This window comes from Leucopleurus acutus (assembly GCF_964270905.1).
Source record: "Leucopleurus acutus genome assembly, chromosome: 6".
Classification (NCBI taxonomy): Eukaryota; Metazoa; Chordata; class Mammalia; order Artiodactyla; family Delphinidae; genus Leucopleurus; species Leucopleurus acutus.
The window spans coordinates 103,502,432-103,522,299 of record NC_139149.1 but is presented as its reverse complement, the minus strand read 5'-3'; the positions used below and the strand labels follow the sequence as shown (position 1 = coordinate 103,522,299).

Here is a 19,868-nt window from a genome sequence, read left to right as displayed (position 1 = left end):
AAAGGTACAAAGACAGTAATTAAGTGACATGCGCAAAATCAGACTGCTAGTAAGTGCTTGGGCCAGGAGTCTGGCATCTGGCTGCAGAAACTTATGAGACTGATAAGGTTTACTGCCATAGTTAGCCATCTGTCTTTCTTGAAATTTGCTCAACCCAAGGGAGGGGGTGGGGAAATAGATGATTTGTCTCAGTCATGGATTGTAACTGTCAGAGAACCGCATAAATGCAGAACACCTGAAGATAAGGTCAGGGCCTCTCAAGCTCAAGAGTTTTTACTCCACTTCTTTATTTAAAATTTATATATACAGATAGAGTTTTAGATGTTTGGAGACTAAATTATATTAAATATTAATTCATTTCCAGCTGATGGAAGAAAGTATATTTATGGGTTACCATAATATTTGTTTTTTTCCTTTGCAGGCAAAAATAGTTCTTGATATCATTGTTACCACGTTCAGTGAATATTGTGAGAATCAATTTACGTAAGTTCGTTCGGCATCTTTATCGATGATGGCCTGTTGTTCTGAAGTCAGAGCACTAAGGCCTTGTGCTAAATATAAAGATGAAATATGTGGTTCCTGTAACTAGAATATATAATCTCTTTGGAGAGCTAAGACATGAACAAATAATGTATAAAGTAAAAAGTGATAAGTACCTTAAAAAGTTTCAGTGATGTTCTGGCCGTTTGTAAGGGCAGGTTACTGCTAGCTGGGGCAATCTGGGTAGACTTCATGGAGGCAATGAAATTTAAGCTGTATTTAAGGATTTGAGACTGAACATGGACAAACAGCAGAAGGAACAGCTAAACAAAGATAGAGAATCGTATATAAGAGCGAAGCATGTATCCTGTGTATACTAGTAAGACTACTGTATTTGTTCCAAAGCTAATTTTTTATTTAAAAAATTGCTTATCAAACCTATATGGCCCCTACTGTGTACTAGCATCATAGTTTATTCTAGAGTATTATAATTCAAAATAAATGTATAACTGTAGAAAGCATGACTGAAATTGTATGGGCAGTGTTGGTTACTCTTTTTAATTGATATGCATTTTAGTGGTTGTGTCAGTCAGCTTTCATTGTGTAACAGCGTGACCCTGGTAAAGCCTGGAATGTGTGTGTCAGTACTGGCAAGGTGTTCATCAAGGATGCATGCTTTGTAGGACTGGGAGATAAACTTATCAAGTGGGTGCTGCCTGAAGAGACATGGGAGCTACAGGAAATGGAATAGTAATGTTGTGTATGGGAGGATTAATCCAGACAGCAGTGTTGGAATGTGAATAGATTGAATGTGTTGAGGCTGCAGTTGTAGACCAAGTGAAAGTTTTGTTAACCACACACACATTTTTAGAATTTATGGCCCTTTTTTCCCCTTAAGTTTTATTTTTATTTAATTTTATTTCTGGCTTTATTTTTGTTTTCAGGGTTGAAGCAGCTGAGGTAGTTTTTCCTAATGGAAAATTACATACCTTTCCAGTGAGTATAGAAGAAGTGACTTGATGATGATGATGATGACTTTGACAACAGCAGTAACATTAATAATAATAGCTATAGAGTGCTTTTGGTCTTTCTGTCTATCTGTGCATCCACCCACCGACATGCCAGGCACTATACTGTGTGTATTACATGGATTTAATCCTCACATTAACCCTGTGAGGCTGGGTGCTATCATTAGGCCCTTGACCTTGAGATGTTAAATAGCTTGCCTGTTACTATTCAGTGGTGGAGCTAGGATTTAAGCCCAGACAGTCCCAACACACTGTATTATACCACATTTCACTCCCAACCCACTACATTATACCACAGCATTATATGGCCATAATGCCTGTGGTTTATTCCCTTATTAACTAGGTACCTAGGTAATTTACAGTCTCACCCCTTTTAAGGTTAGTCAGCCCTCCAAACCACTGGGCCACCGGGGAAGTCCCAATAGCAGTTTTTTTTTTTAAATTGATTGTAGTTGCTGTTATCAGTTAGCTTTTGTTATGTAACAAACCACCCCAAGGTTTACTAACTTCAAACAACGATCGTTTGTTTATATCATGATTCTGGGGGTCAGCTGGCTAGTTCTGGTCAGGACTGGCTGGGCTAATCTCTGCTAGGCTCCAGCTGGTTGGTAGGCTAGCAGCTGGATGACCTGGGATGGCCTCACTGACATGTCTGCGTCTTGGCAATGAGGTGAACAGGTCAAGTGCCTCTCATCCAGCAGGCTAGCTTGGGCTTCTTTACATGGTGGTGTCTGCACTCAGGTGATAATGATGCTTCTGCTCTGAGAATTGCATTTTGAATAGCAAGCCCATTGTCCTTACCTGAGTCCAAACAGGTTTTTAAATTTATGGCCTTTTTGCGAGTGGCGGTTACAATTTTGAGAGTAATTTTGTGATAAGAAATACTCATAGGTATGTTTCCAACGTTGCTGAAAAGCCTGGATTTTATGTGTGTTTGTTCCTATCTCACATGGTAGAGTTACGTACTGTTTGAAGGAGAGTGAGTACTAATTCATGAGATGCTCCCAGCCTGGCTGTCCTGGAGCAGGTTGATAGCTAGGACTGGGTCGTAGTTGCTTTTCCCCACCTGAAAAAAATGATAGGAAAGGAATGACTTCATAACACTCTTAGATTTAGTATGATGGATAGTCCAATATGGCACATGAATTATTCTTTCTTGGTCATAAACACCTACTTGCATGAGGTGAAATTGAAAATCTTCAGCAGGATTTGTAAGCATTTTAGAAATGATGTAATGCACTAGTGTTTTGCTGAAGAGAATGGTGATTGATCAAGTAAAAGAGAAAAATGTTTGGCATTTTATAATATTTCCAAGAGTTCCAGTTGTCTAGCAAGTAGAATGTTCATGTATGAATATAATGTAGCAAGTAATGTCCTGAAGCGCACTGAGTTTATTTTTGATATCTGGCTCTAATGACAACTTCTTGGGAGGGTAATGAAACCACAACAATAATGAATTGAATTAGAAAGAGGCTAATGCTGTATCTGGCAGGACTGATTTCAGCTTCTCAAACTCTTTTTCTCTCTAAGGAACTGGCTTACCGAAAGGAGATGGTGAGAGCTGATCTAATTAACAAAAAAGTTGGGATCAGGTATGCTCTGAAAACTTCATTTATTTATTTACTGTTGAAGAGAATTCAAGAATGAAGTACACATATGACTGCTTAATTTTCCCTGAAAAAATGCTTGGAGAGAATTTTGATATCCCTTCAGAGTAGTAAGTGACAATAGAACATCAGTTAGGATGTCTGGTGTCCATTGGAATTCACAAAGACAGGTTTCAGGTAGTAGCATATTTTAAAATAAAATATAAACATGTTTTAAATAATCCAGTGAAGTTTATGGTTTGTACGTTCCTATTTCAGAGAAACTCCAGAAAATCTTGCCAAGCTTCTGACCAGGATGTGTTTAAAGTCAGAAGTCATAGGCGATGGGAATCAGATTGAAATTGAAATCCCTCCAACCAGAGCTGACATTATCCACGCCTGTGATATCATAGAAGATGCAGCTATTGCTTATGGATATAACAACATTCAGATGACTCTCCCGAAAACATACACCATAGCTAATCAAGTAAGATTGCATCCTTAAATAAACACTCCTTATTGTTAGAAACTGATTATTGAATGCCAGGAAGGCTTCGAGAAAAACAGAACGTAGGAATTAAGCGGTACTGGCCATGCTCTGCTCTGAGAGGCATTTGCTGTGGAGAGGATGCAAAACAGATGCCCGATTAATTAGAGTACGTTGAAAACCTGTGATGACTAGTTCTTTGAAGAAAGACAGGTTTCGAGTTTGGAGCCCTTCTTGCATCTCTAAGTAGGAGATTCATTTTCGGATCCTGGGCCTGAAGGCAGACGTGGCGTGTGGGAGGGGTAGAAGCGGAGGGTTTGTACGTCTGGGTAGGAGTGTTGGGGTAGTGGTGATGGGGAGGGGTCGGTGTGGTGGGGAAATGGTGGGACGAGCAGCATATTAGGATGGAAGGGTGGTTTCCTTTAAGTGACAAGTTTTCTATAAATCTCTTTTTTTTTAATAAAAAAAGTGGGAAATTTTATTGAGGTGAAATAATTTCTTCCCCCCAGTTTCCTCTAAATAAACTCACAGAACTCCTGAGACACGACATGGCAGCTGCTGGATTCACTGAGGCACTTACCTTTGCTCTGGTATGTTGTACATGCTTTTGGTGCCCTGCTCATTGTTTTCTTTGAATCTCCGAATTACTTGTTCTGTGATGCTTTATATGAATTTATAAAAAGTTATAAAGAACACTTTGTTACCTGAGATTGTGTAATTTCTGGTAAAGAAATGAAGATTTCTTTTTTTTAGTCACAGAAAAGCACAAAGGACTAAATTTTAGAGTTTCATGTAATTGTTGAGGGTTCACGATGAAGTTCGTAACCAAATTTATTAAGTTAGAAGTTTTAGTCTTAATTTGGTTGTGGCTGTACCCACTAGATGCCGCCCTGGTTAAGGGCTTGTGGACTGCTCCACGTTAAGCCTGTTTCTTTGTCTTTGAACATGTTCACAGACATTTGCTTTGAGTTGAAAAGCTGACATGAAAGGCCTAAGTCAGGAAATGAGTTTTATTACAAAATCAGACAGAAATCTCCCTCCCCCAGCAGATCGAGCATTTGAAGATATCGAAATGTGTCTGCAATTTGTAGTTTCTTTCTCTCTCTTGCTGAGCTGTGCTGTGGTGCCCACAGTGTACTTCTTGACTATTCAAGTCCGTTTCACCTTAACGATGTAAGGCAAAAACCAAAACAACAAGGAAAGCTCCCCCCAACGCAATTCCAGCTCTAAACGTCTCAGTCTTTTACGGTGTTTACAGAAGGCAGTGGTGGGAATCACGACCAGTACACAGAGGGCTGGTGAAGAGATGTAGTCTCTCTCACGTCACTTTATTGAGCCTTTGTAATTCATAGGATGTTCTTACTGGAAGGGACCTTCCAGATCTAGTTCAACACCTTCCTTTTGCTTTTTTTTCTTTAATCTTTTTTTTTTTTTTTGCGGTACGCAGGCCTCTCACTGTTGTGGCCTCTCCCGTTGCGGAGCACAGGCTCCGGACGTGCAGGCTCAGCGGCCATGGCTCACGGGCCCAGCCGCTCCGCGGCATGCGGGATCTTCCCAGACCGGGGCACGAACCCGTGTCCCCAGCATCGGCAGGCGAACTCTCAGCCACTGTGCCACCAGGGAAGCCCTAATCTTTTTTTTAATTAATTTATTTTATTTATTTTTGGCTGTGTTGGGTCTTCTTTTCTGCAAGTGGGCTCTCTAGTTGTGGTGAGTGGGGGCTACTCTTTGTTGCAGTGCGTGGGCTTCTCATTGCGGTGGCTTCTCTTGTTGCAGAGCACGGGCTCTAGGCGTGCAGGCTTCAGTAGTTGTGGCACACGGGCTCAGTAGTGTGGCTCTCAGGCTCTAGAGCTCAGGCTCGGTAGTTGTGGTGCACGGGCTTAGTTGCTCCGCAGCATGTGGGATCTTCCTGGACCAGGACTCGAACCCGTGTCCCCTGCATTGGCAGGCGGATTCTTAACCACTGCACCACCAGGGAAGTCCCAACACCTTCCTTTTTCTGGTTTAGAAATCTTTTATTCAACAACATTTATGGAACATCTGTTATATGCCAGGCACTGTACCAGTGAGGAAGCCGGAGGCCGAGAGAGGATAAGTACCCAGCAAAGTTTACACAGACAGCAGGAGAACCATGACCAGAATCTGGCCTTTTGACTCCTTGAGGAGTGCTTTTCTGTTATGTCAGACTGAATGCTAGGTTTGAGGACCATGTCATTCATATATGGCCCACATATGCATATGCAGTCAGGAGCAGCAGTGATTCCATGTGAACTGATGTACAAAAAATAGCACAAGGAAATGTATTCTGTTCTTTTAGAAATGTATTCTATTTTTTATAATTAAGTGGCAAAGGAATTGATTTTGTAACTGTGTAGCCCCATGCATCTAAGGGGGAGCACGTTCTCTGCCTCCTGACAAGTAGCTACTCTGCAGAGAGAGTTTGTCTTCCACAAAGGGCTTTATGTACATGATTCCATCTCTCAGTGCAGCCCTGTGAAGTAGGTGTTTCTGTCTTACACAGCAGTTAATTGAGGTAACTTGTCCCACTTCGCGCAGCCAGTTGGCTGTGGACCAGGGATTCCAGCACAGGTCTGTCTGTACCCCAGGCCTGTGACTGAACTGTCCCACCACGAGTGCCAGAAACAGTCTGTTCAGTTGTCCAAGGTCACTTCAACACTTTATCACAGTGGGGCGGGACAGGGCGGGGGTCAGAATTAGGTGCTAGAGAGTTTCAGATTTGTAGTAACAGTTTTACTATAGGAATTTCAACATGAAAGGTATTTATAAAGTTACATACTTTCTAAGCAAACCTAAACATCACTGGGCCTTATATCTAGTTTTGCAAAAGAGTAGCGGCCCTTCTCTTCCTAAAACCCAGCCCTTGACTTCCCAGGTGTAAGTAATTCACATATCATCATCATGATTTTTGCTATATCTGCGTACCAGTTGTAATATTTTCATTTAAATTAGCTCACTTTTAAAACTAAAGACCTACTTCAGCCTTATTTAAGAATAACGTTTGTAAAAATTATGGGCTTTGTTTACTTATTCTATTTTTTCTAACTAGTAAATGTGTTTATTTAAAATAAACACATAAATATTCTTATAAACATTCCATCCTGTATACCAGCTACTGCTGCTTCAGGATACCTGATTTAAATTGCTTCTTACCTCTATCCCTTATGGTCCATCATCATGATAAAGTGCAAGGTCACTCAGATACCTAGCTGTGTAGCCATGTGTCTGTGGGCCCTTTTTCTTTGATACAGGCAGTATTAGTTCTGTTTGAGAATAGATCGCATCATGTAAATTGCATTTCCTAACTGGTCACATTATGTCTAAATCTTGTTATTAAAACTCCTCCATGTTATGGAGGAAAAAATGGTTATCCCAGCATGCCTGCTGCCATTCTCCACTGCTGCAGCTATGGCGGTGCAGGGAGCTCTTTTCTGCTGTGCCTGGATGTGTCTTCAGAATCCTTCCTGAAAGAGCAAGGCAGAAGGCATTAGAGCTGGCATTGGCATCCAAACCCATTCTTTTTTTCTAAGTGAAATACAGACCACTAGTCCTGAGGACAGTTTTCTATTTTCCAACCTAATGTTGGAAAATAGAAAAGAGTAACTGATGGTACATCAGTTTTCATGTTAAGTTTTAAACTCTTTCAAATGTTAACATTAATATATGTGATAATTGTTTATTCTTAATAATGACATTAGTTATCATCATCAATATTTTTTGATCACTTAGTTTGTGCCAGGTATTGTATTTGTTTATCTCACAGTCATTGCGTTTTATTTTCAGAATTCTGCCTACCATCCTGGTTTTGAGGGTGACAGGCATCTTTCCCTTTGTGGTGGGTGAGTGCCTAGGAGCTTGCTCATCACCCAGAGCTTTATCAAGCACATCTGTGCGGAAGTTAAGTGACGTAGTTGAGGCCATGGGAATTCTGCTCTTAGTCCCACCATTCTATCATAAGTCAGTACAGATTCTGCAGAGGTTACAATAGTAGTCAAAACACAAAGTCATATGAGCACCAAGGAGGGAGAGAGAATTTCTGGCTGGAGTCATTAGGGTTATTTTTATGGAAGTGGTGGAAGAGATGTCTTTTAAGTAGAATCTTTCAGGGGGTGGGGAGGCAGCAAGTCGGGCAGGGAGGGCATTTCAGGTAAAGGTAAGGAAAAGTGTACAGTTCAGGGAATGAGTAGGGGATTGTAGCAGACTCGACTGGTAAGGTCAGTGGGAGGCTAGCTTAGGGGGGCCCAAGTACAGGTTATACCACCAGCTCCATGTGAAAAATGTACTTTTTTTTTTTTTGAAAAATGTACTTTAGCTCTGCATCATGGTTAGAACTCATTGTAAGAGAATTATTAATGTTAAATTGCATCTGCTGTGGACCTGAATTTAATTGATATATGTTTATTCTCAGCTTATTCTTAGCTTACTTTATATAATCTACATTGCCATGAGGTCATCAAAAGTTGTTACAGCATTAAATACTTTTTTATATTGGATTTAGTCATTGCTTTTCCATATTGACCTATTTTTATGTATTTCTTAGTGCTCCCAAGAAGATATTGCTGATAAACTGGGTTTGGATATCTCTGCAACAAAGGCAGTCCTCATAAGTAATCCTAAAACAGCTGAATTTCAGGTAAGAGTTTTAAGTAGTTAAGAATTCGGGTAAAAACTGAGAGACAGTCCATGAGTTATGGAAAGTCTCTTTAGTTATTTTATCTCAAATGGCAAAATCATAGAGCTTCTTTAGAATTTCTTCTTGGATAGATTTATATTTGGTTCTTACATACATTGCTGACAAAAATTCTTTAAATATTTTATAATCTTTTCTTGATTAACCTTATAGGTGGTTCTTACTTGCTTTGTGCTACCTATACCTAGCCCAGCCTTTCTTGTCTGAACTCTCCATTTCACAATTGATTTTTTTTTTAATACTATTTTCAGGTTTCATCTCTTTTCTATCCATTTGTAATAAGTGAAACTACACCTGTTCCCAGTACCTCCATTAAGTCTTTTTGAAATAAATCGTTACGCCAGTTCTGGACTGTGCTGACTGTGCCTTTCATTGTCATTGTCTAGTTTATTGGCAGTCTCATGTGGAGGTTAGGAATATTTAAATGAGAATGATACTCCCTTGATAGTAAACGTTCAATGATTTACATGATAGATTCGGACCTTAACTATAAAACGAGAGCATTTCAAAGTTATAATATCTTTGCTTATTAATGACTTTGAATCGTCTTATCTCTTTCATACTAGTAAGCTCATTCTGTTTTCCTTGTATATGCATTTCAGTGTTTTTTTAAACAGGCTTTAGAGAAGATCATGTCTTCTAGAATCAAGGGGAATCTTAGAATTGGAAGGAAATGCTTTTCAGAAAGTTAATTATAAAATAATACATGAACTCTGATTTGAGATAGTTTCTTTGGATCTTGGTTTTCACTTGTAAAAGTAGTGTCTGGATTAGTTCTAAAAATTCTAAAAGTTCTAAAAATGTTAAGATTTAGATTTTTTAAAGTTAGATTTAATGTATAGAGCTACATACTAATGTGGCAGATTACAGCTAGACTAAAGAACTAATTGCTAATAATATGCATCAAATACCTAAATTCTCCATATTCAGTGTCAGAACTTTGAAGAATCTTTACACTAGTTTAGAAGGATTGTGATAATTTTTATATTTGGATTTCTGATGCCCACTAGCTTTTCTAAGACGTCTGAGGTGTTTTCTTTAATAAGAGATGTTCAAATTCATTTGGATAGAGAAATTTTTCAGTAAATCTTAATGAATTTTTATTTGAGTTGTTTCCAAGTGTTTCTTTTTCTCCCAGTTTTATTTCTCAAGCTTGATAGGTTTCTTACAATGTGGTAATGTTATGTTCTTTAGGGTTTACATCGTATCTATTTTATATAAGTGGAAGGAAAACAAATCAGTAACACATTAAATGTTACTCTAAATAGCTGTGGCTCAGCACACGTAAGAGTCAGTATTTCTGCATTAAATACATAAGAGATGAGAGTCTGTCTTTTAGATTTGACAGATTCTCTGTTTTACTCCTCCTTTATGAACAGATACGTCCTGCCATTACCAGTGTGGCTAACAGGTTTGTATTTATTTATGGTTAAAATAAGTGTAAGTTGTTCATGGTCTTGTATCTCAATTTATTGTCTAAGCTTATTCTTTCTTTTGCATAATTCTTAACTTTGGGCTATTTTCTGGTAGTAGTTATACTAGAGAATGGATGAAATAAGAAATGTTATTTACTGAAGTATGTAAAATTTTACTATAATTATTGTAAACACAATTACAGAAAATTACCATATCCCCCTAAATTAGCAATAGTATTCCTTAATATCCTCAAATATCCAATTATTGTTCAAATTTTCTCAGGTGTCTTTTTTTAAATAGTTTATTTGATTTGGGGTTCAAATGAGGTTCATGCATTAAAGTTGATTGATGTGCTTCTTAAGTCTCTTTTAATTCACAGGTTGCTCCTCCAACCATTCATCTCTTTCCCTCTCTCCCCCTCCCCCTTTCACTTTGTGGAAGAAACTGGGTCACTTGTCCTGTAGAGTTCTCACATTGAGGATTTTGCTGACTATATTCCTGTGGTCCCCTATATTTTCAGTAAATTGGAGTTAGATCTAGGAGCTTGATCTGATTCAAGTTTAATTTTTTGTGTTGCTGTGAGTTTTTAAATAAATAAATCTTATCTATTAAACAAAGTGAAAAAAACCCTGCAAAAGTCATCTACAAAAGTGGCTTGTTTTTATTCTAATAAGTTAAGCTTTCCTTAAACATTGTAGTTTTGTTCTGTGAATGGTTGGGCACTTTCTGGTTGGGAAAGTGAGCCATATTTCAGAAAGCACTGAGTTGAAGGCTAATAGCAGCTTTCTGGTAGAGTATATATAGTAGGAAAGGTGTTCTCTTCTTTTTTTTTCTTAATATTTATTTATTTGGTTGCTCTGGGTCTTAGTTGCGGCAGGTGGGCTCTTTAGTTGCAGCATATGGGCTCCTTAGTTGTGGCTCCCGGGCTCCTTAGTTGTGGCATGCGAACTCTTAGTTGTGGCGTGCATGTGGGATCTAGTTCCCTGACCAGGGATTGAACCCGGTCCCCCTGCATTGGGAGCATGGAGTCTTATCCACTGCGCCACCAGGGAGGTCCCTGTGTTCTCTTCTTTCCTCAACACAATCTAGCAAGTCCTTTTAAGGGCTTAATGTTACATGCGCAGGATCTAAGAGGGGCTGTTGTTTTAGCCAGGGTGGGCAGGGCAGGCCCATGTAGGACCATGTAGACCTTTGAGCAGAGACCTGAAGGAAGTAAGATAGCTACATACGAATCTAGAGGAAGAATGTATGAGGCAGAGGAAAGAGCACGTGTGGAGGCCTGGGATGGGATCCTGATGGCAGCGTGTGGCTGGAGCACGCGCAGTATACCAGGGGGAGCAGCGGGCGTCGGGGTTGGAGAGGGGGCTAGGGCCAGGTTCACATAAAGCCCCATGTAGGGCATGGGGTTTTATTCAAAATCTGATGGAAGTCCATTGGACGTTTTTGAGCAGGAGAGTTCTGTGATCTGATTTAGGTGTTAAAGGGTCACTCTGTGGGGAGAATAATAGATCATAAGGTGGCAAAGTAGAAGCAGAGAAATCATCCTAGGAAGCTCATGCAGAGTCTGGGCAAAAGATAATGGTGTTGGAGTCTGACTGCAGCTGTAATACCGTCGCTCATAAAACCCTTCTGGTAACATGATGTGTTGGAAGCTAACGTATCTCATACAGCTTAGAATGAGAAATTTATTTCACAGACAAAAGCAGGGGAAGTTTTGCCCTTTTTTTTTTAAGAATTGGAATGTGTATTTGTATTTCTTATGAATATTAAGAATGAAATAACTATACATTTTCCTATTTGTTTTGGCTACTAAGCTGAAAACTGTAGTCACAGCCTGCCCATAGCAGCTGTGTGGGTTTTTAGTGCCTACATATTTGTGTTCTGTTTTTCTCATTGTCCTGGTATTTTAATTGCATTTACATTTTTTCCCTGGTCCTGGTTTTTTAAAATTTGGTTAATTCATGTTAATACTGTTTAAATATTTGTATTTCTTGTAATTTACTTCAATTACTTTGTGAAATGAAGCAGGATATGAAGTACTGGAATTAAAAATTAAAAATGACTTGGATATTTAGGCATTGCATTTTCCAAAAGTGTCTTCCTGTGAGACCATGGATTAATAACCAAGTATGTGTGGTTCCTATTTGGTCAGTGCAATTTCATGTCTTCTCCTGTAGGTGGCACGCACTACCCTTCTTCCTGGCCTCCTAAAGACCATAGCTGCGAATCGGAAGATGCCCCTGCCTCTGAAACTGTTTGAAATCTCTGACATTGTAATAAAAGATTCTAGCAGAGGTAAGAATGAGCCACCTTTGATTTGTATACTTAAAGCATTTTTTATTATGAAAACTTCAACTGTATATAAAAATAGAGGAAATAATGTAATTACTCCTGTGATTCCAGCACCCACCTTCAAGAGTTATCAACTCACACATGGCCAGACTTCTTTCATCTATACTCCAACCCACTTCCTTGTATTCGTTTAGTATAAATCTTAGACATCACATCATTTTATCAACAAACACTTTAGTTTGTATTTATGAAAGGTAAGGGCTACCACTATTGTTTTTAATAATCCAATGCCATTATTATATCTTACCATCAAATATCCAGCTAGTGTTTGAATTTTCCCAATTATCTCATAAGTTTAATTTTCATGACTGATTTATGTGAATCAGTCCAAGCAAGGGCCAGATATTTGATTGCAATATCTCTTACTTTTAATAGAAAGCAAACTTTAATAGAGAATTTAATAATGTTTATGAAGAACCCTATTAAAACCTCAACTTGCAAAGCACAATGGAGTATTTCTGTTTTTCTTATGTCATGTGATTTATATGCATATCATTTTGACGTACTTGATATCTTACTATTCTAGTTTAACAATGATTGTTCATATTACTGTTGTACCAGTGATTGTAAATGTGTTTTACCAGTTTTTGCTTCTTTTGAGGATGGTCTGGACTTGTTAGTACAGCAAGTTGCTTTGTCTAATATCTGGAATGTAGCTGTTATTTAATAAATATATTATGTATTTAGTAACTCCTTAAACCTGATTGCCAAGAAAGCCTGTCTCGTTCAAACTTCTCCATGTCTTCAACTTATATAAGTCCGACTGACTGTTCGAGCTGCATATGTGGTATCTCTTGGCGAGCAGTGCCCTCAAATGACTAAATTACTGGCAGTATTTCTTTGATTCCCTGGATTTAACAGTTGAAGTCCTAGCAGTATTTATTCAGTCTTACCCCAGACTCTGCAGAATTCGGAATGTGTTCTTTTGAATCAGTTGACAAAAGAGGGGGCCTTTTCCTCAGTTTCTCCTGAAGAGGACAACATGGCGTCATTCTAACTACTAGAAAGTAGCCAAGAACTATTGACTGTAAATCGGCCTGTCTTAGGAAATAGATTCCATAAAGGTACCCTGTGGACTGTCCATTGCAAACCTTTCAGCCTAGGCTGGATTCCATGTGCTCCCAGTATGCAGCCTGTCTTCAGTTAACAGTGTCACCTTGCATTTGTGTGGTGCTTTTTGCTTTACGGAGCACAGGCTCCGGACACGCAGGTTCAGCGGCCACGGCTCACGGGCCCAGCCGCTCCACGGCATGTGGGATCTTCCCGGACCGGGGCACGAACCTGTGTCCCATGCATCGGCAGGCAGACTCCCAACCACTGCACCACCAGGGAAGCCCCCCCCTCAAATTTTTTAAGGTACTTTTTCTTTTTTGATTGTTGAAACATCTCTTTGAGGCAAATGGGACAAAATATTGTCCCCATTTAATATACTGGAAAATTAAGACAGAAAAGTGGTAATTTGCGCAAGGCTGCATAAAATAAGGGACTTAGAGCTAGGGCCAGAATTTTGGTCTCAGTGCTTATATCCTTAGAGAATAAAAGTTCTATGTAGAATTTTCCTTGTGTGATAAATCTGCTGTAATAGAAATCAGAAGACATTTTCAGTGCCAGCTGCAAATAGTTTTGAGGGTTCTTATACCTCAAATCATCCATTGGTATAGATAACTGAGACCAATGTCAGTTTTTTCTATTAACTTTGACTTGTTACCTTTCATCCTAGTTCTTTGAGTTTTATGTTGTTTTGATCCTTGGTGATCCTTTAATATTTCTAAATATAGGATTAGGTTAATTACTCGAGATTTCCTCAAAAGTTCTGTAATACTGTTTCAGCAACAGGACTCCTCCCTAATTGCAAAGGCTCCCTGCAGGGCTGGGCATGCTCACAAGCAGGCAGCTCAGAGCCTGGACGGTGAGGGTGAGGCGCGAGCTGCGGTCCCCACAGTTGCCACAGGGAAGGTTTCGCTGTAGGCATGGAACACCACTTTACTGTATTGCGGTCCTGGGTAGAGGTGCCTTTGCTGGTTTTCTTTTCCTCTGTGTTTCTTGGGAAGGCCCGTGCTTGGAGGTTGAAAGAGAGCTGTTCTTAAATACAAGTGCTATAGGCCATCATTTAACAAATCACCTTGGTGATAGTTCCAGAAACCCCATCCATATACTTTTTAATTCAAAGATTTGTCTTTCTGCTACACTTCGTTTCATCAGGAAGAGTGGTTCCTATCTCTGTAGCAAACCTTTTATACCTGATTTTAGTTCTGATTATTCTGCTCTGTTTTCCACATCAATCCGTTTTTAACTGATACCACTTTTGCCTGTTGTCTTACACCATCATGGTTTATTGTTTTCCTTTAAAATTTTCTGTCATATCAATGAGCTTTGAGGAATAAGAAGAGGTAGATGCACTAAGTCTGCCATCTTGAAAACATAGGTTTGCTTTAGTTTATGTGGAGTGTGCTTCCTGTTTAGGTAGGCCTGGATTTTATTTCATAACAGAAGCTTTTCTGATGGATTATTATAAATAGGGACCTGTGGCCTCCCTGCCTGTCATCTGATGTACAGAGAGGACTCTGCAGGAGAGGCAGCCCAGCACCGCGGTTCCATGAGAGACTGCAGCCAGAGCGCCTGCGTTTGAGTCATGGTTCTGCCATTTACCAGCTGCTTAACTTTGGAAAATTAATTTAATTTCTTGGTGCCTCAGTTTCCTCATCTGTACAATGGGAATAATGATAGCACTTATTTCAGTAGACTTGTAAAAATTAAATGTATTTTGAAAAGTTCCAGCCACGTAATAAGCACCGTTTGGTGTTTGCTCTGACTATCAGCATATTAGCAATCCCTAAGGCCCAAAACCTAGCTTCTTGGTCTCTGGAAATTTTCTTTGAGAATGAATTGAAAAACCTTTGCTGGCCATTAAAGGGTTAATATCACCTTGCTAAGGCACTTGGGGTTCATTTTTATCCTAACTTTGAACTTAATTGGTTTTTCTTCTGTTGTGCACTATTTTTTTTTTTTTTTTTTTTTTTAGGAAAAGAAAACCAAAATGTACTAATGTGGGAATTTACTTAAGAAAGTGGGAATGTTGGGTTTTGTTTTTTTTTTCATTTTTATTTAGTTTTAATTTTGGCTGTGTTGGGTCTTCATTGCTGTGCGTGGGCTTTCTCTGGTTGCGGCGAGTGGGGGCTACTCTTTGTTGTGGTGCGCGGTCTTCTCATTGCGGTAGCTTCTCTTGTTGCGGAGCATGGGCTCTAGGCGCACGGGCTTCAGTAGTTGTGGCACGCGGGCTCAGTAGTTGTGGTGCACGGGCTTAGTTGCTCTGCGGCATGTGGCATCTTCCCGGACCAGGGCTCGAACCCGTGTCCCCTGCATTGGCAGGCGTATTCTTAACCACTGCACCACCAGGGAAGTCCAGGAATGTTTTTTGAGCAATTCATCACCCACTTCTTTTCAGCGAATTGAGCATATATGTTTTTACCGTCTCTCGAACCAGGAATCATTTCTCTGTTGGATTTACAGTAGCCATTTCCTCCTAAATAATGAAACAATTTTGAAGGAAAAAAGAAAAAATCTAGACCATCAGAAGTGAAATGACAGAGCAGTTTTCTAGGGACTCTGAAAATGTCCCAAATTTTCACTAGTGAGGGCGGTACTCGAACTGCTGGTTTAAAAGGGGTGGAGATGTATGGCAAGACAGTCTCATTTGTTGTACTGGGAGGAAGTATCTTTTAGTTCCTTTTCTTTGCCAGGGGCTGCTTGGAACATGAGAGAAACGGTTGCCAAGGGAGTGTACAAGGTGCCCTGATAGCACAGAGAAGGGAGTGACAGCTGCCACTAACTTGTTTCGTAACATTAAGGAAAACCCAACACTCTCAGCCTCATGGTTTTTGTGTAGGCAAGTGTATCCTCCAAAATGGAAATGGAAGAGGAATCTGTTTTGGATTTCAATATGCCTTCCACAAATTCTGTCTGACTTGCGTTTCTGTAAGAGTAGACGGAAGTCTCCTAGTCCGTGTTTTTGTGCTTGACCTTATCGGACAGTTTCTTATGCTAACGTGGACTTTCTGACTGGCCATCCATGTCATGAGGCTGTCAGGCTGCCCGGTGAGGGACTCAGGCACCCTCCTCAAGTGTGAGGATTTCCACTCTGAGCCAGACACAGTCCTGTTCTAAGAGGCTGAGCCAGTCACTGCATTTATTGAATTGTAAGATCTGAAGTTGCTGCAACATTTAAAAAAATTAGTCATGACTCGAGGGACAAAGCTGATTTATCCCTTTTGTTGGGCAGAGTGGCGGTGTCTTTGGAACGAGAAGTTGAATGCAGACTCTGCTGTGGGGTAAATTTTCAGCTTTATTATAGCAGGGAAGTCCAGCAGAGGCTGTACTGAAGCTATCAGATCGGGCTGCTGTGTGAGTAACTGGTTGGTTTCAGTTGTTATGTTTGTCTTTTCAGTGTCGAGGAGAAACTATCAACAAAATAGTAAAAAATTACTTCAGAGGAGCAGTTGTGAATTTCTAATCTTCATGGCCAGAAATGCAACTATATTTTGCAAAGTCCAGCATTCTGGCTTTTTATTAAACGCAGATTGAATTCTGCCATCACAGTTTATTCCACAGTGGTCACTGAAGCTGCCAGGATGCCTAAAAGCTCACAAAAATGGCAGGAGAAAATGCATCATGGGGTTGAATCTAAGTTTAAAAGGAATGATAGCCTAAGAAGGAAGACTTACTTTGGCTTTGTAAAGCAAGTATATAGGGTGTTTTAAATTTAGCATGATACAGTCATCCAGTTGTCAGTTTGACATTTATCGGTGGAGAACCCCGATAATCATACTGCCCTTTAGTTTTAACTACTGCATTTTAATAATTTTAAAACTGCTGGGTTTTAATAATTATTGTATTGCTCAGGTGGTTCCTGCGTCTCCAGAGCGTTGCTGCAGCCCTGGAACAAGCCACCTTTCCTCTGTCCCCCAAATTGCTGCTTAAATAGTTGCTAAAATTTCTCATTCTCCCTGAAACTTTTCTAAATCTGAAAGATCTACTTCTTACCTTGCCTAGTTTGGATATGGAAATCTAGAATTTTTTTTAAACTTTTACATTTAAAGTTATTTTTTTTAACTTAAGTATATTTAAGATTCTTGTTCTTTTCTCCTCCTGGCACCACCATGGCCGCATAGAACAGAGCTAATTCACTGTTCTTTTATGATTTGGTTTGTTCCTTCTGTTTGCTGTCAGTTTGTACCTTTCATGTATCTGTCTTATTTTGTAACCTGCTAAACTCTAGGGGCCCAGTCTTCGTAATTTTTTGTATAATTCTTTGCTTGATAAAAAGCTCAATGAAAGCATTTTCATTATGAGCTTGTAAAATACTTCAGCTCTGAGAAATTGTCCATTAATTCTGCAGCCATTGAATAATGGAAGATTATCTCACATCTACATGTGGAATGTGGCTTTCTGAAGAGAGCTTATGTCATCAGTCTAGATTAGTTTAATTTTACCACTTCATGTTTTTGGCATGTAGAATTTCCAATTAATAATCCAAAAAATACGGGTGTAAGGAACATTGACATTAACAGTATTTGAAGTAGCATCATTCGCATATGTGATGGCATCTTAACTGTGTGAATACCATCATTTTTAATATAGAAAGTTATTTTAGTACGTTTGGTTCACATAGTTAAGATCTGCTAACATGAGTATAATGTGCTCTGTCATGCATTGAATATCGTACTTTTTTAATAGATAAAAATCCATTCCAGGTTTATGTTAACGAAATAAAAGCCAACCCACAAGGATGTAACCTTTTCCTTCATGCATTGAGAAGGTCATAGATTTTTCCTCACATTTGTTTCTTGGCTTTCAGCATTATTTAAAAGAAGAAAAGTCGTTACCTCAGTGCCATAATATAGAAGTGTTTTAAGGAAAATTGTTCTTAGGTTTTATTATGTTTGTTTTTAAAATTGAAAATGTATTTGTAATATCTTTAAGAACTTTCACAAATATGTATTAAGAGTAATTCTGTTGTTTTCACATTAAAAAAAAAAATACACATATCCAGCTTCTCCCAAATCCTGCTCTTAGAATTAGTTGCCAGACATTCTATGCATATGCAACCATATGTTTTACATTTCTCTATATAGGCACAGATACAGGTAAATTCTTTCTGGTGTTTACACAAATAGGATTATGCTTTTTCTGTCTTCTGTACTTTTTTCCTATGAACACATTCTGTCCACCTCATTCTTTTTAATGGCTGCACAGTATCTCATTATATGGATATACTGTAATTTATTGACTCAAACTATTATGATGACTGTTTAGATTGTTACCAGGTTTTTGCTAAAGTATGTCTATTGTAATGAATATCCTTGTACCCTTATACAAATATGTGTTTTTAGAAATTGAATTGGTCAGTCCATAGATATGCATATTATATGTTTGCTACCTTGTCAAATTTTCTTCTAAAAAGGATTTTTTACAAATTTGCAGTCCTACCAAGAGTGTGTAAAGGTTCCTGTTCTCCCATATTAGATCTAATTTTTTAAAGTCTGTGTCTTGACAGGATTCTTATAGCTTTTGTGAATCATTAGGCCTACTCTGAATTTCTTCTGAAGATAAGTAAAATTTGTAATATAAGCTATACTAGTCTCATGGGTACCAATATTAAAGAAATTTTTTAGATGGAATAGACTAAAAATCAAAGTGATTTGTTTCATTCTCTGAGCTTGGCCAGGCTGTTATTCTCAAGCTCAGTGTCAGCCACCAGTTGCCCTGGGAGCTCTGTTGGTTTCCCAGTAGGCTTTCTCCTAGCATCTTTTTTTTCTTTTTTAAAATTTATTTATTTTATTTTATTTTTGGCTGCATTGGGTCTTTTTTGTCGCATGCAGGCTTTTCTCTAGTTGCGGTGAGCGGGGGCTACTCTTCGTTGCAGTGTGCGGGCTTCTCATTGCAGTGGCTTCTCTTGTTGTGGAGCACAGGCTCTAGGCACGTGGGCTTCAGTAGTTGCAGCGTGCAGGCTCAGTAGTTATGGCTTACGGGCTCTAGAGCGCGGGCTCAGTAGTTGTGGTGCGCGGGCTTAGTTGCTCCGCGGCATGTGGGATCTTCCTGGACCAGGGCTTGAACCCGTGTCTCCTGCACTGGCAGGTGGATTCTTAACCACTGTGCCACCAGGGAAGCCCTCTCCTAGCTTCTTCATTTGGGCTTCTCGGTGAATGTGCGAATAGAGATGGAAAGCTTCTCTTGAAGACTCTTATCCTTTTGCATTCTGTGCCACTTAACGATAACATTGCCTAACACCCCTAATTTGCTTTTAATCATTGGTACTTTGGTGAGAGAGAATCTACACTAAGCAGAAGCTGTTCGAAAAATTTGAGTTGTATGTGATAGTCATTTACTAAGGGACATCACATATCAGTTTTTTTCTTTTTTTCTTCTTTTATAAAATCACTTGGCATGTTCTTTCAGCTTCCAGAATCGTAGCCAGCCACCCCTTCTCTGGGTGGTTTACATCAGCCTCTCCAGGCAGTACTTTGAAGTCTGTGAAAGACACTGGTAATTTAGGCTGACATACTTGGCAGGCCTATTTAAAAAGCAGAATTGTTTGATGGCATGACACAAGAGGTCTGTTAACTGAGTTATAAAGAACTGAGGCATTTCCAACAAACCCTAGTTTTGACATGAAATTTAAATAGTTCTTATTTTGCGGCATGCAGTCAGTGAACTTCCTGTGATGTAATATGGTCTCTCAGTGCAAAATACTAGGAAGTGGGAATTTTATTATGCCTAGCAGTTTCTCCAAGGAGAAATTCTGGGTGGAACTG

General features: G+C 39.3%; 1 protein-coding gene across 2 annotated transcripts in view; it reads left to right on the top strand.

Moving 5' to 3' along the window:
- FARSB (phenylalanyl-tRNA synthetase subunit beta) overlaps positions 1-19,868 on the top strand; it is a 66,225-nt gene that overhangs the window by 20,927 nt on the left and 25,430 nt on the right. For both annotated transcript variants that reach the window (XM_082841485.1, XM_082841484.1), the window contains exons 9-15: positions 422-483; positions 1,425-1,476; positions 3,039-3,100; positions 3,374-3,581; positions 4,091-4,171; positions 8,140-8,232; positions 11,883-12,000. In XM_082841485.1, the coding sequence (XP_082697611.1) occupies positions 422-483; positions 1,425-1,476; positions 3,039-3,100; positions 3,374-3,581; positions 4,091-4,171; positions 8,140-8,232; positions 11,883-12,000 (676 nt within the window). The remainder of the gene's footprint in view (positions 1-421; positions 484-1,424; positions 1,477-3,038; positions 3,101-3,373; positions 3,582-4,090; positions 4,172-8,139; positions 8,233-11,882; positions 12,001-19,868) is intronic.